This window comes from Typopeltis vanoorti, chromosome 9 (assembly GCF_054136105.1).
Source record: "Typopeltis vanoorti isolate ZY-2024b chromosome 9, IOZ_Tvanoo_1.0, whole genome shotgun sequence".
NCBI lineage: Eukaryota > Metazoa > Arthropoda > Arachnida > Uropygi > Thelyphonidae > Typopeltis > Typopeltis vanoorti.
In genome coordinates this window covers 80,100,327-80,127,849 of record NC_143557.1, presented here as the reverse complement: position 1 = coordinate 80,127,849, position 27,523 = coordinate 80,100,327, and the positions used below count along the sequence as shown (strand labels likewise).

Below are 27,523 nucleotides of genomic sequence, written 5' to 3'. Positions count from 1 at the left end.
CTATCCCTATGGCTTTAACAGGCCTTTAAGGCCCACAGCCTTCCAAGCATGCTTGGATTTTGTAACCGAAGTACGAGGATAGGATGCCTATGCCTCACCCCTATGCCTCAAAGTATTCCTGGCTGTATCCCTGTCTGTTCACGGGGCCAGTTTGCCTGCTTGCGGAATGAAAAACCCCAGATAAACTGGCAGAAATGTTTTTCAAATGCATTCATTAAACTTTTGATTTTAGTACCAGAAAACACAAGTAGTAATGCAGTCATAAATGGCACATAATTGAATCACCATACAATATAATATTCTTTTTATATTATATTGTACTTATCATTACACAATAATATCTCACCTACTTCATTGTTTTGTTGTTTTTCTTTTTGCTGCTAAACTTTCTTGTTCTAAATGTCTCTTATCTTTTTCTAATTCCCATTTCATCTGTCTAATAATTTGTTTTAGTCTTGAGATTTCTAAAGTTAATTCATTTTCAGTATCCTCATTAGATTGGTACTGGCTGTCATGTTGTTTCTGTTCATTAGGGATAAGGCTCTATTCTCAACTTCACTATTCAGTTTGCATTTCATTTTGCTGCTGCTCTGTTGTTCTTGTGTACTTGGCCATTTTATTTAAGTACTACTTTAGTTTTCTGTTAAAGACATGGATTTGTCATTACTAACACCATGTTCCACACAAAGAGGTGCACAAATTCAAATGGGAAAAGAACAACACAAGAAATATTATAATGTTTCAGCAAAATGCCAGGAAATATACCAAGTATAGTAAAAACATGAAAATCAACAATAATATACTGCTTTAGAAAATATTTTAAAATTAGAAAAATAAGAAAAAATTCTAAAAGTATTAGCTTTAATTACGTTGTATTTTATTAAATCTATGATAAACATTTGAATTTATGAATTTTCTTTTGAAATTAAAACCCTCAGAATTCACTATTTTAAACAAATATAAAATAATTATTTTTCTCTTTCATATAATGAATATAGAGCTTGGAGAGTAAACAATCATCATCATCATCAAATTCTTGCCATGTACCGTCAAGGGGTGTACAGGATATGACAGTACTACATGAAAAAATTACATCATTACTAACTTCCTATCTACAATTTTCCTCCAAATCAGTCTGTTACTTGTCAAGACTCCAACATTATCAGATCTTATGTTTCTATCGTCTAAGGCACTTTGTACCGTATCAATCCACCTATATATTGGTCTTCCTCTGGGTCGTTTTCCTGCCAACCTGGCAGAGAACACTTGTTTTGCTAATCTTTCCTCTCCCATTCTATTTAAGTGACCATACCACCTGAGATTAGCTCTGCTAACGCATTCCTGGATGCTGACAATGTCAAGTTCTTTCCTAATATCCTCATTTTTAATATGATATTGCCATTGATGCCATCTGTTCACGCCTCTAATCTTTCTCAGGACTCTCATATCTGCAGTCTCTAGACTTGATCAAGTGTTTTACTTCTGATCCAGCTCTCAGATCCATAAGTTAAAACTGGTTTGAACACTGTCTTGTATACGGCTAATTTAGTGTTCCGACTAATTTCTTTCTTATTCCATATGAATTTATTCAATTGACTTCCCACCATACCAGCTTTGCTGATTCTGTTGTCTATTTCTATATTTAATTTACCATCTTCACTAAAAATCATGCCTAAGTAGCTGAAATGTTTTACTTGTTCCACAGGTTCTCCATTCACAACACAGTTGACATTTTCAATGATTCTGCCTATTTTCATTCTCTTTGTCTTTTTATTGCTGACCTTCATACCATATCTATTACAACAGCTATTCAATTTAGTCAGAGAATCTTGCAGACTTGTAGCAGATTTATTTAGAAGTATAACATCATCCGCATAAAGCAAAGAGCTGACATTAACATCTCCAATTTTGATATCAGGTTTAATACCACATTCCTTCATAATGTGATCCATATAGATAATAAATAACAGAGGGGATAATGTACATCCTTGTCTCACACCAGATTTAACATTAAACCATCTTCCTGTACTTCCTTCAATTCTAACTGCTGACTTACAACTGAAATGAAGACTAAGTATTGCTTGATATAATGCCCCATTGACACCATATAACTGTAGCGTATTGAATAGCTTCTCTCTTTGCACCTTGTCATATGCCTTTTCCAGATCGACAAACCTTAAATACAGATCTTTGTTATATTCCCATGCTTTCTCAACTATTTGTCGTAAAGTGAAGATCTGATCCTGACAGCCTCTATTTGGCCTGAATCCAGCTTGTTCTTCACCAAGCTTTTCTTCCACAATTCTTCTCAACCATTTCTCACATAGATCTTGCCAGGAACACTCAGTAGGGAAATACCTCTGTAATTCTCACATTCAGTTTTATTTCCCTTTTTATATATGGGTACTATGAGAGCTCTACTCCAATCATCAGGAATTCGTCCCTCTGTCCAGGCTTTCTGAACTATGCAGTGCAGCCACTGTAAGACTTTTATACCACCATACTTCAGCATTTCTGGTCGAATATCATCTACTCCAGCTGCCTTTCCACATTTCAAGCCTTTGATGGCTTTTTCTGCTTCAAATATGGATATGTATTCCTGACTGCATGTCTGGTCAGTGTTTTTTATCACTGTGCTGCCATCACTGCTTGTTTCATTTAGCAGTTTTTCAAAGTAATTACTACATACTTCAAGGATATCTTTTTCTCCTGTTTTCATGTCACCTTTATCATCTCTAACTCCTTTTACAGCACTCTTTCCTCCATTCCTAAGCTTCTTCAACAACCTCCAGAATATTTTGCCACCTTCTTGATATTTATTTTCTATATTCTTGCCAAAGTCCTCCCATGACTTTTCTTTAGCTAGTTTTACACACTGTTTAGCTTTCTTACATTTGTCTCTGTATTCTGTAAGAGTAAAAGCTGACTTATTTGCCAGGAGCTTTTGATATGCTTTCTTCTTTTCCTTCACTGCCTCTTTAACTTCCTGTGTCCACCAGGGAGTTCTGATTTTTTTATCCTTGCACACAACCTCACCACATGCCTCTCTGGCAGAATCAATCAATGTTTTCTTCAGAGTTTGCCACTGAATCTCCAAGGTTTGATTCCTGTTCTCAAACTATTTCATTTTCTTTTCAATAATCTTTGTGTATTTTAGTCTACAGTTCACATCTGAGAGCTGCTCAACTTTTATTCGCTTTAGAACTTTCTTACATGTTATTCTTTTCAATATGAAATTCAATTTTATCCTGCTCAAGACTAAATAGTGATCACTTCCAATTTCAAATCCTCTGTACACTCTGGTGTCCTGCACCAGGGAGAAAACATCACTATCAACAATAACATAGTCAATGAGACTTTTCTTATTCCTAGCCTCTTCTCTCCATGTGAATTTGTGCACATTTTTATGTTGGAACATGGTGTTAGTAATAACCAGTCCATGTCCTGATCAGAAATCCAACAGATATTTGCCATTATTATTAGCTTTGCTCTTTTCTCCAAATTTTCCCAAAATATTTTTGTATGTCTCACAATCATTTCCTACTCTGCTATTTAGATCCCCAACAAGGACCAACTTTTCCTTTTTCATTGTGTCAGTTGCTTTTTCTAAAGTCTCAAAAAAAATTCCTCCACTTCTACCTTAGTAGAACCTTCTGTGGGACCATAGGCACAAATAAGTCTCATTGTCCAGTTCCCCATTCTCATATTTGCCCACATTGCTCTACTTGAGACTGACTGCCATTCAAGATGATTAGCCTCGTATTTTGTGTTGAATACTATGGCTAACCCTTCTTTTCCTTGATTGTCATTACCTGAATATAACATTTTGTATTTATTGCTCAGAAAGATCTCACCAGTTTTGGTCTTTTTTGTTTCAGTCACCCCCATTATGTTGATCTGGTACTTATCTAATTCCTCAGCTAGCTCCATTTCTTTGCCATTCAGGCTTCCTACGTTGATAGTACCGATCTTTAACTCTGGTGATGTTGAGTTGGGGTTTGTTTTCAGATTTGTTCCAGTAGCTGACTTTTCGCGGTTCGCCCTGGTTCCCTGACGAAAACAACGGGGGCCTTGTTTAACCGGGCGACGCCCCATCCGGCATGAAATTTTGTCATGTTGTACCATCATTTTTTATTTTGGTTTAACCAATAAGAATACAATTTGGTCGGCTAAATCCCAAATTGCCAGCCCATCCTCGTTCATTCAGTATCAAAGTAGATACCCAACAGGGTGCACCATGAGAAGGTGAGGATTGGACATTAGGTCAGAAGCCCTGATCGGTTCTCCGCATTCCTTTAAAGGCTATGTGGAGGTCTCCTCTCAGTTATACAGCTTTGACCCTTAAGCACCCCGAGAGTAAACAGTATCTATATAATTTATAAATTCAGTTATATTATTATCAATATACTAATTTTGCTATGCTTGATTTTCAGGACCATGACTTTTTCCAACATTTAGAAATGCACATGCGTTCAGAAAATCCTCCACTTTGTGGACGAGATCATCTCTCATATCGTTCATATTACTTTCCTGTTAAGGTAATTAATCTTTGGAATTTCATATTTTAATGAAATACATGGTTTAAAAATGTTAGAATTCAATCATGAATATATGAAAATATCCAAATACAAGAATGCCATACTTAGTATTTTGAATTCAATAATTATGAAGGAAAGAAAGGACAAAAAAGCAAAGCTAATAATAATGTTATTGTCGATGTGATATCTTTATGCTGGTTTATGATATACAGGAGTGTGGGAGATTTGAAATAGGAAGTAAACACCATTTAGTAAAACAAATTGCAGTTTTAAGCAGCTTTCAAAAGTGAACTGTAGACTTAAATATACAAATATAAGGCCTTGTGGAGTGCTATCCAGTGATCCAAATAGTGTAACTTTGCAGGAATGCATTGTGTGTTGTGTAGAAACAATATCTGAGGGACAAAAATAGTTCCAAAATTCACCACCAAGGATGATGTACTGAATGTAGTTGTAGTAATTTTTCTGTGTGTAAGAAGGAGAAAAGCAACACAAGCATAAATAACACAATTTTATTCACTTCCATTATGAATTCACAGGCTGTACTATTCAATGACCTGCCCTTTCTGGTATACTACAAACTGAATTCTTTGCATAGTGTGTGTGTGTTCAGCCAGCTGCATTCTGTGTTCAACAGCAGAAATGCAGCTGGCTGGGGTTGATGTTGCCCACAAGCTGTGTTACGTTGTCTTTCAGCACTGTAAGTTATCGGGATGATCCTATTAATCCCTGTCTTTGAGAAATCCCCAAAGCCAGAAGTCACAGGGGTTCAGATCATGTGGATGAGGCTGTCATGCAGTGGGAAACACATGGCTGATCAATTTGGCTTCCATGAAATGTTCTTAAAGAACTTCCTGTACTGTTCAACCGATCTGTGGAGGGTCTCATCCTGCATAAAATTGACTGAATCCATGCACAGACATTGCTGGAGCTGTGACACAACAAAATTGTTTATCATATCGCAATACCTCAGCAGTAACTGAGCAGGTCACAGGACCCAACTAGCAAATGTCCTCAAAGAAGAATGGTCCAATGATAAATGAAGCCAGAAACCTGCACCTGACACTAACTTTGGGTGAATGCAAAGGAATTTGTTTGATAGCATGCAGGTTTTGTATAGCCCAGCAAATGTGGGTATTCACAGCTACATAAAGTTGAAAGTGAGCTTCATCTCCCCACAGAATCATTCACAGCCATGCAATGTCCAACTCCACTTGAGCAAGGAATGTTAAAGAAAATGCCGGTTGACTTTTAAAGTTTTGTGGGCACAATTCCTCTGTCATGGGTATCTTGAATGGGTAGAAATGCAGAATTTTCCACAGAGTTCTGTAAAGCACATCCATGCTCCTTGATACAGTACATGCACTGCAGAAACCAACACTGTTATTCATGACCTCCACAAAAACAGTCAACTCATTCACTTGTTGGGAACTGATTGGTTTGCGACCTCTGCCAGGTCTAACCCCAAATGGTCCCATTTCTTCGAAATGACTAATCATTTGTTGCAGAGCACATGGAGATAGTGGACCTGCATAAAATTGACTGAATCCATGCACAGACATTGCTGGAGCTGTGACACAACAATTTTGACATTTGTTCAGGTGACAAAATTCACAGAGTGCAGCAACAGTATCACAATTGTATAGGTAGTACAGCTTCATGAGCTAAGCACGTTGGAGCAAAGTTATTGCCATCACTGTGGAGAGTATTTAACAATCAGAATGAAGAGAAAAATCCCATGTCTTTTTAAACCCTCTTGGCACCTACTGAGTTGTGTGTATTCAAATTCCATTCATTTGGTGTTTAGATGCTGCTAGAGGGGGCATCTAAATACCAAATTTTGGAACTTTTTAGATATTGCTTCTGCATGACACAGGTGTATTCCTGCAAAGTTTCACAGTATTTGAATCACTGGATGGTGCTCTCCAAGTACATAAACAGGGATAGTTTAATTTTGATTACCCTGTAGCTATGATAATATATATATATCAATACTTATGGCAAATTTGACATGTGAGTGTTAGGTGTGATAATAAAAATAAATGAGAGGCTGAATTCACTTAAATTCATTAAATTAATTAATTCAAATCAAGGCACATAGAATCACTAAGGAGACAACAGAATATACAATTTAATTGCAAAAAGAGAACTCGGTATGCAAACGTTTAATGTTCAGGAAATAATGGAATTTCTTTTGGATGAAAAGAAATTCCAGGTCAAAAAATTATTTGACCTAGAAGTTCAACAGACTTTTCAGACAAACCTTTGACATATGAAATGAATTCTTGACTTATCTAGGTGAATTGTTGAGAAGAATGAGGATGAAGGACTGCTGCTCTTATTATTTTTAACCTGAGATAGAAATTTTGGCTATTAGAGAAAAAGCATCCTTAATAAATAAATGACAGATCTTATTGTAGAAGAGAATCTATTTATCATATCATGAGCATAGTGAACTAACTTTTTTGTTTCCTCAGCAATATATGTATATATATATATATATGTATATATATATTTTTTTTTTTTTTTTACTTGAATGTTTACAGATCAAGTTTTGCTCTTTCATCTAAATATATTTTAATATGCTTGTTATTTTCTCTTTAACTGTGTTTGATCATTGATAACGCTCAAGAACCTCCAATAAAACTTTTGCATTCATTAAGTGATATATTATTCTTATTGTAAGTGCATTCTTTCTTATTTATTTATCATATCAATACTTGAGGTAGAAAAAGCCATCAGAAACCTGAAATATGGCATCTGGAGAAGATATTCTAGGAACAATCCTAGTAGATTTTCAGAAGATCTAATTCCAGATGATTGGCTTAGTGTTGTCATAGTATATATTATAGAGTTAAAGATCGGTACTATCAACATAAGAAGCCTGAATGGCAAAGAAATGGAGCTAGCTGAGGAATTAGATAAGTACCAGATCAACATAATATGGGTGACTGAAACAAAAAAGACAAAAACTGGTGAGATCTTTCTGAGCAATAAATACAAAATGTTATATTCAGGCAATGACAATCAAGGAAAAGAAGGAGTAGCCATAGTATTCAACACAAAATACGAGGCTAATCTTCTTGAATTGCAGGCAGTCTCAAGTAGAGTGATGTGGGCAAATATGAGAATGGGGAACTGGACAATGAGACTTATTTGTGCTTATGGTCCCACAGAAGGTTCTACTAAAGTAGAAGTGGAGGAATTTTTTGATGCTTTAGAAAAAGCAACTGACACAATGAAAAAGGAAATGTTGGTCCTTCTTGGGGGATCTGAATAGCAGAGTAGGAAATGATTGTCAGAGATACAAAAATATTTTGGGAAAATTTGGAGAAAAGAGCAAAGCTAATAATAATGGAAAATACCTGTTGAATTTCTGCTCAGAACATGGACTGGTTATTACTAACACAATGTTCCAACATAAAAATGTGCACAAATTCACATGGAGAGAAGAGGCAAGGAATAAGAAAAGTCTCATTGACTATGTTATTGTTGATAGTGATGTTTTCTCCCTGGTGCAGGACACCAGAGTGTACAGTGGATTTGAAATTGGAAGCAATCACTATTTAGTCTTGAGCAGGATAAAATTGAATTTCATATTGAAAAGAATAACATGTAAGAAAGTTTTAAAGCGAATAAAAGTTGAGCAGCTCTCAGATGTAAACTGTAGACTAAAATACACAAAGATTATTGAAGAAAAAATGAAAGATTTTGAAAACAAGAATCAAAGCTTGAAGATTCAGTGGCAAGCCTTGAAGAAAACCCTGATTGATTCAACCAGAGAGGCATGTGGTGAGGTGGTCTGCAAGGATAGAAAAATCAGGACTCCATGGTGGACACAGGAAGTTAAAGAGGCAGTGAAGGAAAAGAAGAAAGCATATCAAAAGTTTCTGTCAATTAAGTCAGTTTGTGCTCTTAGAGAATATAGAGACAAATGCAAGAATGCTAAACACTGTGTAAAACTAGCTAAACAAAAATCATGGGAGGACTTTGACAAGAATATAGAAAATAAATATCAAGAAGGTGGCAAAATATTCTGGAGGTTCTTGAAGAAGCTTAGGAATGGAGGAAAGAGTGCTGTAAAAGGAGTTAGAGATGATAAAGGTGACATGAAAACTGGAGAAAAAAATATCCTTGAAGTATGGAGTAATTACTTTGAAAAACTGCTAAATGAAACAAGCAGTGATGAAAGCACAGTGGTAAAAAACACTGACCAGGCATGCAAGCAGGAATACATATCCATACTTGAAATAGAAAAAGCCATCAAAGGTTCGAAATGTGGAAAGGCAGCTGGAGTAGATGATATTCGACCAGAAATGCTGAAGTATGGTGGTATAAGAGTCTTACAGTGGCTGCACTGCATAGTTCAGAAAGCCTGGACAGAGGGACGAATTCCCGATGATTGCAGTAGAGCTCTCATAGTACCCATATATAAAAAGGGAAATAAAACTGAATGTGAGAATTACAGAGGTATTTTCCTACTGAGTATTCCTGGCAAGATCTATGCACGTATACTTGAGAAATGGTTGAGAAGAATTGTGGAAGAAAAGCTTGGTGAAGAACAAGCTGGATTCAGGCCAAATAGAGGCTGTCAGGATCAGATCTTCACTTTACGACAAATAGTGGAGAAAGCATGGGAATATAACAAAGATTTGTATTTAAGTTTTGTCGATCTGGAAAATGCATATGAAAAGGTGCCAAGAGAGAAGCTATTCAATACGCTACAGTTATATGGTGTCAATGGGGCATTACTTCAAGCAATGCTTAGTCTGTATTTGAGTTGTAAGTCGGCAGTTAGAATTGAAGGATGTACAGGAAGATGGTTTAATCTGGTGTGAGACAAGGATGTACATTATCTCCACTGTTATTCATTATCTATATGGATCACTTTATGAAGGAAAGTGGTATTAAACATGATATCAAAATTGGAGATGTTAATGTCAGCTCTTTGCTTTATGTGGACGACGTTATACTTCTAAACAAATCCGCTACAAGTTTGCACGATTCCCTGACTAAATTGAATAACTGTTGTAATAGATATGGTATGAAGGTCAGCATTAAAAAGACAAAGACAATGAAAATAGGTAGAATTGTTAAAAATGTCAGCTGTGTTGTGAACTGGGAACCCGTGGAACAAGTAAAATATCTCAGCTACTTAGGCTGATTTTTAGTGAAGATGGTAATTTAAATATAGAAATAGACAACAGAATCAACAAAGCTGGTATGGTAGGAAGTCAATTGAATAAATTTGTATGGAATAAAAGAGAAATCAGTTTGAACACTAAATTAGCTGTATACAAGACAGTGTTGAAACCCGTTTTAACTTATGGATCTGAGAGCTGGGTCAGAAGTAAAACACTTGACCAAAGACTAGAGACCACAGATATGAGAGCCCTCTAATCTTTCTCAGGACTCTCATCTGCGGTCTCTAGTCTTTGGTCAAACAGATGGCATCAATGGCAATATCATATTAAAAATGATTATATTGGGAAAGAACTTGACATTGTCGGCATCCAGGAATGCATTAGCAGAGCTAATATCAGGTGGTATGGTCACTTAAACAGAATGGGCGAGGAAAGATTAGCAGAAGAAGTGTTCTCTGCCAGGTTGACAGGAAAATGACCCAGAGGAAGACCAAGATATAGGTGGATTGATACGGTACAAAGTTCCTTAGTCAATAGAAATATAAGATCTGATAATGTTGGAGTCTTGACAAGTAACAGACTGATTTGGAGGAAAATTGTAGATAGGAAGTTAGTAATGATGTAAATTTTTCACCTAGTACTATCATATCCTGTACACACCTCTTGAGGAGTACATGTCAGGAATTTGATGATGATGATATTATTGATTTATAAAATGGGAAATAAAGTGAGAATTACAGAAAAATTTCCTTCCTGGAGTGTTCCAGCATTAAGATTTATGCTGACGTACTGAAAGGTTAATGAAAATTGCAGAAGAGAATTATGGGCAAGAAATAACTGGATTTAGACCAAATAGGGATTAGCAAGATTATTTTTTTTTTTTTTACTTTATGACAAATAGTTGTGAAATTGTAAGAATATAACAAAGAAATATATTTAAGTTTTTTAGATTTGAAAAAGACATGTTTATAAGGGACCTTGAGATTGTTCAAAATGGATAAATGAGACATTATCTAGATTTCTAAAATTAAAGCATAATTGTAGTTGTCATTTGTGAAATGTTACAAAATGTTGAGTAGAAAATATTTTATTCAAGATATTATTTCAAGAAGTGATAATCTCATGTACTATGGATAATGGCAGCCAAAATATATGATAATGATTCATTAATAGTTAGAGTATTCTTAGTTTCTTAATATGTTTCGGCTTTTTCATTGTCTCTGTAAACAAGGCCTCTTTCTCCGTGAATGGGCTGGATGTTAGAGTGATCCGTGCGGAGAGCTTTTGTCAATTTCCACAGAGAATTATCTTCAGTTTTGAGAGTACAGAGTTTTCTTTCCCATTGCTGGTTCCTTTGATCTTTTAATGCATAACGGACTAGGTTGGATGCTCTATTTAGTTCTCGAAGGTCTTGCGGAGATAGCGGCATCTGAGTCTATTTTTGTTCCTGATTAGAGTAAGGATTTCTTCTGGAAGTAGGTTTACTTGAGCTGGAGTGGAGATAGAAGAGGCTGCAGTTAAGCTAGTTTGAATTTTTCTTTCGAGGTTGTTGACTGCTGCATCAATTTCTTCATGGGAGGAGATACTAGGTACTGAGTCTATGATAGTGTTGATTTTAGCCTTGAATTTTGCAAAGTTAGTGTGTGATTGGCTGGGAATGAGCTCAGGATCCCCTCCTAAACTTAAAAGTACTGGATTGTGATCTGAGCTGAGCTCGTCAACCACTTGAAGTTGGAATTGATAAGAAATGTTAAATATAGCAATATCCAAAACATCAGGTCTGCCGGTCGCTCCGTAATGTGTTAGGCCTGCAATAACGTTTCTCTTCAAGGCAGAATTGTAGAGGATCATTCCATTGTTGTTAAAACTCTTGCTGTTCCATAAAGGATGCTTGGAATTGAGATTTCCTGCCACAATTATTGCTTCATTTGTATCTGAGAGAGATCAGAGGGTAGGAGAGGTTTGCTGGTGGGGGGGGGGGGGGGGTTGTATACAGAATAAATCTTTAAGCTGCCTGCATTGTTGGTATGTATTTCTATGCCTGTCTCTTCACGGTTAGATGTATTAGTCTTCTTAATTGCATTATAGCGGATGTTTCTTCTGACAAAGATGGCAGTGCCTCCACCTCTGGCATTGAGTCTGTCATTTCTAAGTAACGAGTAGTTTCTGAGTTTGGAATTATCAGAGGGATGTAGGTGAGTCTCGTTAATGAGGAGAATATCAATTTGTAAGTGATCTGCAAGTTCCTGTAATTCCAAAATTTTGTTGTTGAGACCATTTGCATTCCAGAATGCTATCTGCATAGAATTTGATGTTGAAGCTGGATTAGTCATTAATCATGGAGAAGATGACTTGGGTATTCTTAAGGAATTTGTTGGTGTCGGCCTGGCTGGGATTTGTTTTGCTAAAGGCCGTTAGCATCTTACCTAGTGAGGCAGCGAGAATTGCTGAGGAGTTTTGACTGCTAGTTGCAGGGAGTACCACAGTGTTACGCGAGGAAACCATAGAAGCATAAGACTTATCTGGTGTAACTACCCATGCTTTAATCTCTGGTGCAGATCTCATGATATTTTTCTGAATGGGCAGGACTAACTCCTGTCTAGACTATTGGAGATTGGATGGGTGGATAGAACAACCCTTGTAATTGGCAAGATGTGGGCTGCTGCAGTTCGCACATTTAGCAGGTGTGGTCTTTGGCTTGACGCAAGTGTGCGAGGGATGGTTGCCACCACACTTTACACACTTGTAATCTGCTCTACATAACATTTACGCATGCCCATATTTTTGGCATCGATGGCATTGACCAGCAGATGCCTTTCTTCTGAGTGGTTTGGTCTTGATGACTAAGTTGCAGACTACTCTAAAGTCGTAAATTTCCCTCTGATCTTTACTGATCTCCACTAAGACCAGAGGCATGGGGCTATCTCTTCAGATGTTATGTTTTCTACCAAACCTCTGATGACGACCTTAAGGTTTTTTTCATTTTTCAGTTGGTACGTGTGATATCGGACTTTCTGTTCATCCATAAGTCTGGTGAGCTGGTGGTAGTCCGTTGCTCCTTTGGGCTGTATGCGGACTCCATCATCGGTGTTTTTAGTTGATGAGAACTTGATGTTATTGTTCTTCATCGACTCTGCAAGTGACGACCATTTTTCTTTAGATCTCGAGATTACTGGTGGAATCCTCTCTTTGGACAGTGTCAATGTATCTGTCTCTGTTCTTTCATCAGATAGTGCTGATGTGTCCATTGGACCTGTTCTTTCCAAGGATTGGGGTGCTAATTCAGGTTCTGCAGCTCTTCTTTCTGCCGACCTCCTGGTAATCATTGGAATCTATGTCGGTTGTTGAAGTGGGGGAATTGACGCTGTCATGTGTAAGGTTGGGAGAAAGTTCGGAGGTTTGAGGGTCTTCTGTCTCTACCTCCATAATCTGATGGACTTCAACCTTTCCTGGCCATTTCATGTGTAATATGTTACCTATGTGCCAAACAGTAGCTACAAGTTCCTTGAAAGGTGAATCCATAATTAAATCTAGTTATTTAATTATGGATTCACCTCATATGGTGAATCCATAATTAAATCTAGGCTTGAAGTTGGGGCAGGACCTGCCTTGTCCCTTCCAACCACCAAGTGCTGCACAGCGCGGGGAACAGGAGAGGGGCCTGGAAAATTTTCAGGGATGAAAATAGAAGTCTTACCTGCTCTGCTGATCGAGCACGCTGTTGACACTACAGGAGGAACATCAAACAATCACTATTTTAATGTAGAAAAGGAGCTGTGAACAATTCATCAGTATTATATCTCAAAAATTTTTATAACCTGTAATAACTATGAAGAGCACTGAGAAACACCATAGGTAAATGATAGCAAGTAGAAGTTATATATAGCTTAAGTTGCAAGTCAGTGGTTAGAATAAAACGCTAGAGAAAAACGTTTGATGTTGAATCAGGTGTTCATATATTGGAAAAACAGACATGTTACATTTACTCCTTTCCAAACTATTTGTTCTCTTCAGTAGCCAGACACAAACCCAGAATACCTCTATCTGTTAGAAGAACTTAACTTAAGAAGCCCCAGTCTTAAATTGCACAAGAACCTTAAGAAGCCTCAGTCGTATTTAGAATAATCTTTAATATAATCTTGTTTGCATAAGAAATTAACTAATAGTTCTATAATTCTTAGTCCTTCATATCTACCTTCTTGTGCTGTATTATGAATACTGACTTTTTCCAGTCTCTAGGCCACATTCTTTCTCCTGTATCCTTATAATCAATCTGTGAAACACTAATCCTATGGCCTTAATTAACTGACTAGACAGGAGGTGTTCCAACTCAAGATTCCCCTGTGGAGGGGATTTTTTTTGCAAATGTCCTTCATCCTCTCTCTCTCTCTCTCTCTATATATATATATATATATATATATATATAGTTCCTCACAATACTCTTTCTACTCTTGCTTTTCTGTTAGTACTGCTCCATTCTCATCCTAACATTCAATTTTGGATTAAACTTGTGCTTAAGCCCACAAACTAACCCAAACAACATCCTTTTAAAAGCAATCTAGAATTCTGTCTCTTCACATTTTTAGCATATTATTTATCCTTGTCCTGCCTGATATGTTTTCCGACATCTCTATGTAATCTCTTGTATTATTCATTCTGTGTATATCTTAGTTTCTCCAATCCCCTCTTGATCAAATCCCATGTTGATTCTGAGATCAATGAAGACTCTTGTCTTCTAATTGAGCCTAGATGTTTTTTGGTTGTATCCTGTGTTCGGACCTTGGCTTTCTCCCAGAACATTTCAAGTGTGTCCTCTCAGCCTCCAAAGGAGTATCCAAGTTTTTGAAATTTCTTCCATTAAACTCTGGAAATTACTGAGCCATTCCATCTGGTGGAATGGGAATGGCTTGGAAGGAGTCTCAGTCTTACTTTGGCCCTTACTATTTTGATTATTTGTGCCACACTCTTCTCCAGGATGTAATCAATTATGTAATGATCTATCCATTTTTGATGTCCAAGAATAGGTGCCTCATAAGTGCTTCTGGAAGCAAGTATGAATAATAACTAATCTGTTATCATCAGAAAATTCCAACAGTCTTTCATCATGCGTGTTACATTCTCCCAGACCAAATGTGCCACACTCAGCCCTAAATGTCACTGAATTTTTATTGTGTAGCACAGTTAAGTACTGCACAATAAAAACTAAAAAGCCTAAACCTCTTTTAATCTCAAGTATCTTTTCCATTTGGATGACATTCATGATGTTATAATATCACAGAAACCATGCACATGGTTTAATTCTATGCATTGTTTCTGATATTGCCTTAGCTTGTGCATTAGCAAATAGCAATATCCATCCATACATGCAGGGTGATTATAATTAAAGTTCACATTTCAAAAGGCTGTAACTGGTATACTCAGAGGAAAGATTTACTATTTAACATGAAGACGTGTGTGGCAGTGGAATTTTATTTTGTGCAAAAAATCAATATTAGTTCTAAAAGTTGCTGCTAGGGTGATACATGTCACTGCAATACAGTAGCATATAGTTCAAAACGTCATAAAACATAGGTAGGGATTCCGTACGTCCCGGTTTTATTACTTCTCTCCCAGCGTCCCGATATGTTTAGTTCGGGACGGTAAATGTCCCAGATTTTTTAGAATATAAAAATATTAACATTTCTAATAAGAATAAGTACAAGTCGTAATATTTTTGGGTGCTTTTAAAAATGTATGTTTACAAAACAAAAAGCAGAGACATATTTATTTTGTAGTTCGGTGAATTACCAGAATGTTAGAATTTTGGGAAAACAATTTAGTTCCATACATCCATTCATTTAATTCAGCCGGAGAAAAGAATGTCAGAATGAGGGAGACAGTCGCCCAACTGTATGTTTAACTAATCACAAGCATGGCATCTATTTCGTTCATCTGGTTGGCCATAAATTTTTAGCAATCTTTTGTCTCAAGCTTAGTTCGCATAGCATACGATATCTAATGGTCCGAAATGTTTCTCATTGGTCAGCATGTTTTTGAATATTAACGCGCCACAATAGATCATTTTCTTTCAACCAACGAGAAACATTTCAGACCGTCGGATATCGTACGCTATGTGAACTAAGCTTCGTGCATCGGGCGCTAAATTGCTTTATATCGCTACAGGGTATGTGATGTAACCTAGTTTTGAACTGTTCATTTCGTATTCTTGCATTTTCATATTAATTGTGAATATTGTATTTTTTAAATTAATAAAGTTATACCATTTGTTACAAAATGCCCAAAAGAAAGTGAAAAATTCAATGAAAAATTGAAGGATCTTTTTCCTTTCATTTTCATAACAAAAAGCAGTGATTGTGATGATAGCTCAAGAGTGAAATGTAGCGTGTGCCATGCAGAATTTAACATTGGCTACGGAGGTAAGGCAGATATAACTGACCATGTCAATACAAAAAAGCACAAGTCTGCTGTGTCTGCAAAAAGTTCAAGTCAATCATTGACATCATTTTTTGGGTATCAAAAGTTAAGTAGCCAAGAAATGGAGTTGGTTGCACAAGAGGCTACATTTGTTTTTCATGCAGTTAAACACAATCACAGTTTCCAATCTATGGATTGTACGTCCTCTATTTTAAAAAAATTCTTGAATAAGAAATTTTCATCTGCACAAATGAAGTGCAAGTCTATTATTACCAATGTCTTATCACTACATGTAAAAAGTGAAATATTGGAAGATCTGAGGAATGTAAAATATTGTTGTATATCCATAGATGCATCTAATCATATTGATCTTAAGATTGTACCTATCAATGTGAGGTATTTCACTATTGATAAAAGAATTTCAACAGAAATATTAGAATTTTCTAGCCTTCCTGGAGAAACCTCAGATCTAATTTGTGAACACATTTTAAATGCTGCCCAAAAATATAACGTTACTGATAAAATAATAGGCATTTCAGCAGATAATACCAACACAAATTTTGGTGGATTAAAACAGAAAGGTAAAATTAATAGGTGTAGGTTGTGCAGTTCACATTATACATAATGCTGTACAAACTGCTGCTGATATCTTACCAATAGATATTCAAACAATTTTGGGTAAAGTTTTCCAGCATTTTCACCAGTTCACTGTCAGAGTCAAAAGTCTGAAATCTTTTTGTGATTTTGTCAAAACTGAATACAAGACTATTTTAGGTCAAAACACGACGGTTTTCACTGCAGCCATGTTTAATTCGTTTTATTGAAATGTACGATGGGCTTAAATCCTATTTCTTGTCTCAAGATAAATGTCCAACTATTTTGAATACGGTTTTCAGTGATAAGAAGTCTTTCATTTATCTTCTATTTTTAAAAAATCAGATGAAAATGTTTTCTGAGGCAATCCAGCGAATCGAAAGAGAATATGCTACAGGTTGTGAGGTAAAAAAAGAGATAGACATTCTTATTACGAAAATTTTATTGCATGAAAATGAGAAGTATTTACCAGCGAAGTGAAAATCGAAATGAAAAATCTTTGTGAAGAAGGTTTAATGACTGAATCATTATTTAGAGACATCTCCAATTTCTACTTCACTGCAATTCAATATATTCAAGAATAGACTCAAAATCAGTTTAGTGTATTTACTAAAATGGAATGGACTTGGTTGAACACACCTATATCCTGGGAAAATTTAATTGAATGTGTCAAAAAAATTAAGATCATCTTACCAAATTTCAACTTAAATGAAGAGAACTTATTTGATGAGTACAGCCATGTTAAAATGTATGCAGCTGAGTATAAAATTAATGAATGGAATAATGTCAGTTGTAAACTTGAGGATAGGTGAAAAGAAATCTTTGGTCATTTTAAAAAAGAACAAATTACTTACAGTGAAATAGCTTCAATTATAAGTTTTTGTTTGACCTTACCAGGATCAAATGCTTCTATTGAACTAATTTTTTCATTGATGAATTTGTTATGGACAAATGAAAGGAATCGCTTACAACTGGACACAGTTAAATCTATCATGCTTGTTAAAACCCATTACAGAAACATATTATGTTCAGAGTTTTTTGATATAGTATCTAAAAATCGACAACTCTTACACAAAATCCATTCTTCAACCAAATATAATAATGATTCTGCAAGTAGCAGTAAAATGGGACAGGCAATGACCAGCTGTAATGTACAAGAAGAGGCGAATAAGGAAGAGAGGAGGTATATATTAAAAATTAATTATAAATATGTTTTTATTTTTTAAAATTTTTAAATTAAATTAAATTAAATTAATTTATTTTCATATAATTTCAGATATTATGCATCACAATACGCATAAGGCTCGTGTTGTTTATATTTTATATTTTATTGTATTTACATTGTAATGCCCGTTATTGATATTAACATTTTATATCTTTATTCTATGTCTTTATATTTCATATACTTATTAATGTTTGATTTAAGTGTTACGTGTTTAAGTATTGTCAAAACACTTAAGGAATAGAACAACGTAGTTAAGGATATAAATTAAATTAAACTTTAATAAATATTTTCCGATATTTCGGCAACGTCACATTGCCATTTTCTAAAGGAACTTACAAAAAAGTTACGTGCACGTAGGCACTACAACACAGAAACTGGGAATGAAGAGATGAAGCTATTGTTCTCCTAACAGTCCTGATGGTGCCCTCTAGCAGGCTAAGTAGGTGTTCTTGGCCGTTGGGCTGAAGGTCTGCAGATGTAGGCCTCCCAAATTTGGGGCAGTCGCATACAACCAAATTTGTTGAGGTTTGGAGAATTTCTTAGGGCTGAGGCTGATTCCATAAAGAGTCTTTCAAATTTGTATTTGCTACGGTGTATCACTGTAGCTTTCTTCCACCGTGTTCTGTGGCGTGTATCCAGAGCATGGTCCGCAAGCCCAGAAATGAAGAATAATAAAGAATTAGTTATCACCAAAGCGGATAAGGGAAATGCAACTGTATTACTTAACCAAAAGGACTACACAGGTAAGCTGAATGCTCTTCTATTAGATCGGGCCACTTACCTCCCTATCAATTACAATCCCACCAACTCTCAAATTAGAAAACTTCACAGGCTCCTTAAGAGAGTCACTTCTTGGCCTGTAGAAGTTACCAACAGATTAAAGCCGTTTAACTCTATACCCCCCCCCCCCCCGTATTTACGGACTCCCAAAAATACACAAAGAAAATGTGCTATTACGTCCCATAGTGGATGGCATTGATTCCCCCACATACAAATTAGCTAAACATTTGGCCAAAGAGCTCACACACTATACGGGCAACACACCATCACACATAAAAAACTCAGCCCATTTCAAAGCCAGCATAGAAAACCTTACACTCCAACATACTGACATAATGGTCAGCTTTGATGTGTCCTCTTTATTATTTACAAATGTCCCACTCAAGGAAACTTTAGAGCTAATCCAAGCTAAATTTTCTCCCGATATCTCAGCCTTATTTCAGTTCACAATGAACTCAGGCTATTTCGTTTGGCAGGGAAAATTCTACAAACAAATAGAGGGGACAGCCATGGGTTGACCACTCTCCCCACCCTTGGCCAATTTCTTTATGGAGACCTTTGAAGAAAAAGCCTTAGCCTCTGCCCCACAAAAGCCAACCATATGGCTTCGCTACGTTGATGATGTGTTCGCTATTTGGCCACATGGCTCTGAAACACTTCTCTCCTTCTTAACACACTTAAACAACCAACACCCCAGAATCAAATTCACTCTGGAAAAAAGAGGAAAACAACAGCCTCCCTTTCCTAGACACGCTAGTCACCCGCAAGCCTAATGGATCCTTGGTTTTCTGAGAAAACCAAGGATCCATTAGGTTTTTTACAGAAAACCCACCCATTCAGGCAGATACATTCACCAACAATCTTCCCCCCCCCCTCACAACAATATGGAGTATTGAAAACACTATACAACAGGGCTAAACTAATCTGTTCAAACGACTTGGCCCTAAACACAGAACTAAATCACTTCCTCAACACTTTCTCAGCCAATGGCTACCCCCCCCCCCCCAAAAAAATCCAAAAAATATTAGAACCTACAAACCACAGATCCCCTCCCCTCCCCCCACACAACAAGGATTACTCTAAATCCATCACCATTCCCTACATCCGAGGTACCTCGGAAAAGATTACCAAAATCTTAAAAAAACATGACCTGACCTCCTGTTACAAACCTTAGAGAAAATTGGCATCCCTTATCCGCTCCACTAAAGACTAACCACTTCCCCTAGACCTACCTGGTGTTTACCAGGTCCCTTGCAGTTGTAAGCTGTCTTACTTTGGCCAAACAGGCAGGACAGCGAATATCAGAATTTCGGAACAAAAGGACTACATTCGTTTTCACAAATACAGTCATTCTGGGATTGCAGACCATGCTCTGGATACACACCACAGAATACGGTGGAAGAAAGCTACAGTGATACACCGTAGCAAATACAAATTTGAAAGACTCTTTATGGAATCAGCCTCAGCCCTAAGAAATTCTCCAAACCTCAACAAATTTGGTTGTATGCGACTGCCCGAAATTTGGGAGGCCTACATCTGCAGACCTTCAGCCCAATGGCCAAGAACACCTACTTAGCCCGCTAGAGGGCACCATCAGGACTGTTAGGAGAACAATAGCTTCATCTCTTCATTCCCAGTTTCTGTGTTGTAGTGCTTACGTTCACGTAACTTTTTTGTAAGTTCCTTTAGAAAATGGCAATGTGACATTGCCGAAATATCGGAAAATATTTATTAAAGTTTAATTTAATTTATATCCTTAACTACGTTGTTCTATTCCTTAAGTGTTTTAATAATGCATAACCAACGTTTAAGCCTGTCTACGAGAATTATTGTCATTAAGTATTGTCATCTGTGTTTAAGTGTTGTTATTAGAATTCTATTTATTTGACGTATGTATAAACATTTATGTTATCTACGTTAATAATTCAAATTCAAATAAATCTTTAATTTTTTTATTTTAAAATACATAATGTTAACGAATAAAATTTATTTCTCTTGACCCTTAATTCTACAAATTTATTGTGTCCCGATTTTTTGTTTTCAAAAAATGGGATCCCTGAACATTGGATATATATGGGGCGTTGTGTGGTTACACAACATGTTCGATATGCTGTCCTCTATTGTCGGCAATGTGCTAAAATCGCATGCCCAACCCACTGAATGTGGTTTCATTTCAAATACTGTGGATGTGGCATGTAATGCTGGTCTTGAGGTCCACTAAGTTGGCCATGTGTCCATGATAGACAATGTCTTGAGATGCCCCCACAAGTTTCAGTGGTTCAGATCCGGCGAGCGTTCTGACTATGTTGTACAAAAATGGTGGCTGATGAATCTGTCCTTGTAAAATGCGTCTGAAACAACCATTTGATAGGTGGCAATGTGAGGAGGGGCACCATCCTGCATAAAAACTGTTGAATCCAGACACTGGCACCATTGAAGTGTGGAATCACCTGATTGGCTTAGATGGATGCATATCGCTGGCCATTAGTAGTGTAGGTAATGAGACCAGCAGGTCTCATTAATGACCTTTGGGGAATGAAGTGGAATCTATTGCACAACATGTGGGTTTGTGGTTGCCCAAATTCTTCAGTTGTACATATTCACAGCAGCAGCATCTAGATGGAAGTGAGCATTGTCAGTCCAGAAAATGTTCCATGGCTAGTTGTTGTCCAGTTTAGTCTGAGCAAGAAACCACAGGGGAAATGGTAAAGTGCACTCCAGTCAGGATTAAGCAATTGCTGAATGTGGGAAATCTAGATGCAATATGCTGTTCACTGTTGCTTCTTACAACATTTGCCATCCTTTCTTCCTCTGATACCGTGGCTACTTCCTCTGCTGTTTCCATTCAATGGGCTTCCATCCTCTGCCAGGTTTGACATCTAAAGAACATATCTCTTCAAATTTCCACATCATTTTGTGTAAACCATTTGCAGTCATAGAATCACTTTTTAATCCCTTTGATGTTCTGAACTTTCAAAATGCTGTCAACGCACAGCTGTTATTTTGGTAAAACAACTTTGCAAGAAGTGCATGATCATTTGATAATTGTGACATTGTGCTTTAACACGTCTGCTCACAGGCAATGAACTGACACATTCCGCAGCTACCTGCATTTATAGGAACTTCTTTTGAAGCATGCTTCATTGGGGGACATTTGTCATTTGCATAAATGGTATAGTTGCAGCATTTCACTGCATACTAGGAGTATCATACGTAATTTACATATATTGCAGTGCCATGTAGCACCTTACTCTAGTGGCAGCTTTTTGAACTAATGTTGGTTTTTGCACAAAATAAAATTCAATTGCCACACATATCATCATGTCAGATATTAAATCATTCTGCTGAGTAATTACCCTGTTACAGCCTTTTGAAATGTGAACTTTAATTATAATTACCTTGTACATCAGGCACTTTAATTATATTAATCATAGATTTATATGGTACATTATGTGAGTATGAATTCAATATTATATTATCAAGTTCCTGAGTCTGAAGAATGCTTTAATTTGAAAGTGTTTTCAGTTTTTTTGCAAAGCAGCTCATGCTGTATTTTCTAAAGGAAGTTCCATGACAATATTGTTACCACACTTTAAAAAATAACATTGTATACAGTCTGGTTTGAATTTCTTCAACAAGCAAAATCAAATTAAGCACAGCATATTTAACTGCCTGCACTTTACCATACTTGTGATTGTAACAGAAAGTAGGAAATTCCAAATAACTATACAAATTATGAATGAACTATAAGATTTGAAAATAGTCTAACATATGAAACATCTCTGAATTCTAATAATTCTTGCTTAAAGAATAAGACATTCTATAAGAATGTTGTAAGTATATTTTAATTATATAAAAATGCATAAATTACATTTTAATAATTAAATTTTTTAATTATTTTTTCTGTTTTGTATTTCTTTCTGAAGTACATTGTTTATAGCTGTTGCTTATTTCTTTCATTATTGCATAATTTCATCCATATATTTCATGTGATAATCTCATCTCTCATTTCATTTTGCACTGCTTCAAGAAGTCCTATATAGAAAGTGGTTGGGCGTTTTAACTTAACTTAAAAATCACTTAATTATTTTTTTTTAAATATTAAGAATGGGCAAGATTCTAATTCACTAACTAGTAAGTAAATTCACATTACTTAAATAAATTGTGAAGTCACTAATAGTAACAGTAAGAGCCAGACATTATTTTTCTGAAATTTCAAACACAGTAATTGACTGTTGTAACTAAGTTGCTACATACAGCATTGAGATGAAATATAAAAATGGATGCATTATAAATAATCGCTTGTATAATGAATTAATTCTGATTAAATTTGTTGCTTTTTTGCTTGTAAAATGGTAGTATAAAAAAAGTTTTATTTATGTGAAACAAAAAATTCAAGACTTCTTAATGTGTGTGTGTGTGTGTGTGTGTGTGTGTGTGTGTGTGTGTGTGTGTGTGTGTGTGTGTGTGTGTGTGTGTGTGTGTGTGTGTGTTTTAATTATAAGGAAAAAGGGAAATTGGTTTCTTATTTTAACATGCCTTTAATTGAAGCTGTCTTGAATGCATTTTTAGAATGTGATTGATGGAGACCTCTGTGAACAGTTCAATTCACTTGAGCCTGCTAAGCAGAAAAGTATTGCAGAAGACTTAGATAGAAATCCAAGTGAGGTAAGGCTGTTATTTCTTATCCCATATACAAATTCTGTATAATAGTCTGACAAGGAAAATAACAATTTAGTTAATTTGCAGAAGTAACATTACATTAAATTGCATAAATTAAGTAATTTGATATAGGAAATTATTTTTTATTTGGTCTTGAGCAAGATAAAATTGAATTTCATATTGAAAAGAAGAACATGTAAGAAAGTTTTAATGCGAATAAAAGTTGAGCAGCTCTCAGATGCGAACTGTAGACTAAAATACACAAACATTATTGAAGGAAAAATGAAAGAGTTTGAGAGCAGGAACCAAATGTTGAAATTCAGTGGCAAGCCCTAACGAAAACATTCATTGATTCAGCCAGGGAGGCATGTGGTGAGGTTGTCTGCAAGAATAGAAAAATCAAAATTCCATGATGGACACAGAAAGTTAAAGAGGCAGTGAAGAAAAAGATGAAAGCATATCGAAAGTTCCTGGTGAATAAGTCAGCTTGTGCTCTTAGAGAATACAGAGACAAATATAAGAAAGCTAAACACTGTGTAAAACCAAAAACGAAAGTAATGGGAAGACTTCAGCAAAAAGCAGGAAGGTGGTAAATATTTTGAAGGCTGTTGAAAAAGTTCAGAAATGGAGTAAAGAGTGTGGTAAAAGGAATTAGAGATGATAAAGGTGACATGAAACTGGAGAAAAGATATCCTTGATATGTGGAGTAATTACTTTGAAAAATTGCTAAATGAAACAATCAGTGACAACACAGTGGTAAAAAAACACTGACAGACATGCAATCAGGAATACATATCCATACTTGAAGTAGAAAAAAAAGCCATCTAAAGCCTGAAATGAGAAAAGGCAGCTGGAGTAGATGATATTCGACCAGAAATGGTCAAGTATGGAAGTATAAAAGTCTTACACTAGCTGCACTGCATAGTTCACAACTTCTGGACAGAGGAATGAATTCCAGATGATTGGAGTAGAGTGCTCATAGTCCCCATATATAAAAAGAGAAATAAAACTGAATGTGTTTGTGGAAGGGAAGTTTGGTGAAGAACAATCAGGCCAAATAGAGACTGTCAGGAGGATCAGATCTTCACTTTATGACAAATAGTTGAGAAATCATGGGGATATAACAAAGATCTGTATTTAAGTTTTGTCGATCTGGAAAAGGCATATGACAAGATACCAAGCGAAAAGCTGTTCAAAACGCCTAGTTATATGGTGTCAATGGGACATTATATCAAGCAATACTTAGTGTTTATTTGAGTTGTAAGTCAGCAGTTAGAATTGAAGGAAGTACAGGAAGATGGTTTGATGTTAATTCTGGTGTCTGACAAGTGTGCATTATCTCCTCTGTTATTCATTATCTATATGGATCACATGAAGGAAAGTGGTATTAAACCTGATTTCAAAATTGGAGATGTTAATCTCAACTCTTTACTTTGTCAGCAGTTAGAATTGAAGGACATACAGAAGGTGGTTTAATGTTGAATCTGGTGTCAGACAAGTGCACATGAAAGAAAGCAGTATTAAATCTGATATCAAAATTGGAGATTTTAATCTCAGCTCTTTACTTTATGTAGATGATACCATACTTTTAAATAAATCCAGTACAAGTCTGCAAGATTCCCTGACTAAATTGAAATGTTGTAATAGATATGGTATAAGTATCAACAATAACAAAGCAAAGACAATGAAATTAGGCAGAAACATTGAAAATATCAACTACATCGTGAATGGAGAACCTATAGAACAAGTAAAACATTTCATCTACTTAGGCACACAATTTTTAGTGAAGATGGTAAATTAAATATGAAAATAGACAGCAGAATCAACAAAATGATAGGAAGTCAACTGAATAAATTTATATGGAATAAGAGAGAAATTAGTCAAAACACTAAATTAGCTGTAGAAGACAGAAATATACGATGTGTTAATATTGTAGTCATGATTTGGAGGGAAATTGTTGATAGGAAGTTAGTAATGATGTAAGTTTTTCATGTAGTATTATCATAATATCCTGTACACATCTTGAGGGTACATGTCAGGAATTTGATAATGGTTATTATTTTATGATTTTTAAATTGGATGGTTTTTATGAATCAGCTTGTAAATTGAGATTCCACCCATACTAGTTTGCAGTTTCCATTTGAATAAAGTGATAATCCCCATCCATTTATACTCATATGCAGGCCCACAGTCTGCAAAAAAATTGATAGTATCTTTCACACATTTATTTACATTGAGTCTTAATTCTTGCTTAGTGAATGAAGGTGAGAAAGAGGATAAGATAATCAAATCACATAAGGTGATACACCAAAATGAAGCAGCATATCACAGGCCATTTATTATTTCTGTATCTTGGAAAAGTTTCTCAATTCTAGATGGATTTTCTTAAGGGAAGATCTTGTCTTTGTAATTACATTTCATACTAAAGTAACAGCTGAGTTTTATATTCACCCATCCATGTAATATAACTTTCACACTAAACAAATCTTCAAAAATATAATTTATAACTATATATAAGAATCCCCTCCCCAAGCTATTGTTTTATTTCATCACAAGCAACTACAATACTGAATTCTTTTTCTCAAACTGCATAAAAATACTGTCAATGTAGACTATACAGTTCCTTATTCACATCTCGCAGATGATACAATAATAACCTTAGTTGGAATTTGCCATATTTTATGTACAAGCCAGTATTTTCAATAAATAACATTGCTTATATGTAATGTGTATATATATGTTTTATTCATTCATTTGTTATGGTCTCTTTTAGAAATTTAAAATCAAAGACCATGACAAAATGGGTAATTTGCTTTTGTAATATTCAAATTTTTGTTTCTCCTTTCAGGTATCCAAAAAACTGGAAGACATTAGAACACGCTATGCCTTCTAATATGTATATGTTCCACATGATATTCTTTCACCCACGAATCATCACCGATTTCATTTGTATATAATTATTCATAAGTCATTTTTGTAAATAATAAAATATTGATTTCTTTTTAATCAGCATTTTTGAATGTTATATCTTTAGCTCAAAGTGTCAAATTTATTTATAAACAAAAAATAAATTTAATAAGATTTTGAAAGTAGTATACACATAATAAAAAAAAAAACGTTCTTCAACTTAATTATAGTATCTTTTTTAATTTATACATTATATGCTTTGACTGTTTCCTGTTTGAACATAATTCAGACATGAAAGCATCCCTTTATCCCATGCTGAAGGCTATTATTTTAATTTACACTATATTCCTGAAAAACTATTTAGATGCTAGCATTGTATCATCTTAGACAGTTTGTTCATAAAATGTTTCTCTCTTTTCCTGCTTTTGACCAGCACTCCACTGAGGAAAATGAATAGCTATATCACTTAGTAAGTTACACTCACACACACACACACACACACACACACACACACACACACACACACACACACACACACACACACATTACATATGAATTAACCTAATTAAATGATTCTATAATACATGAAAATAATAAATAAAAAAAAAATTAACATAGCATGAACTGAATTGCGAAGTGCTTTAAGTTAACAGAACAAAAATATATCTGCTCCAAATGGAGGGGGGGGGGGGTTAAGCTCATTTCACTTCATAAATCTCCTGATGCACTTCAATCACTTCTTTTAAATCAGTGCACTTGCTGGGGTTCTTGGCCAGCACAGGGCTGCCTTTGATTTGAATAATAATAGTGATTCAGTTTTCAAAACTTTACAATATATTATTATGCAGAGTTTGATGACTCATTCCATGGAGTCCAAAGACTTATTGTGGGAGGTTGCTTATTATAACTCTGTTTAAACCCATTTTACTCATCCAACATTCTCCAAGCAGAAAATCTAATCTTCACCCCTTTATTAACCACAACCTCCAAAAGAATAATCCCTTGTTTTTTTCCCTATCCAGTCATGTATTGAAACATTTCTAGCATATACTCTATAACCTTTTTTTTTTTTTTTTTTTTTTTTTTTCAGATTATTTCTATCACATATAGTATTTTCTGCTTGTTAGCTAACTTTTAGAATCCACAAACTCTCAGTTTAACTTCATCGCAAACACTCTCCAGGTGTCTCCATTTTGGTCACTTGCCTCTGGATCCTCTGCAATAGCCACACAGATTTGGCAGGCAATCAAATCTATGCA

The 27,523-nt window shown here is 35.5% G+C and overlaps 1 protein-coding gene across 2 annotated transcripts in view; it reads left to right on the top strand.

Moving 5' to 3' along the window:
- Window positions 1-26,363, top strand: part of Sf3b3 (splicing factor 3b subunit 3) — a 300,761-nt gene extending 274,398 nt beyond the window's left edge. For both annotated transcript variants that reach the window (XM_090398423.1, XM_090398422.1), the window contains exons 25-27: window positions 4,434-4,538; window positions 23,268-23,363; window positions 26,206-26,363. In XM_090398423.1, coding sequence (XP_090254549.1) covers window positions 4,434-4,538; window positions 23,268-23,363; window positions 26,206-26,250 — 246 coding nt within the window. In that variant the 3' untranslated portion in view covers window positions 26,251-26,363. The remainder of the gene's footprint in view (window positions 1-4,433; window positions 4,539-23,267; window positions 23,364-26,205) is intronic.
- The last annotated feature ends 1,160 nt before the right edge of the window (window positions 26,364-27,523 follow it).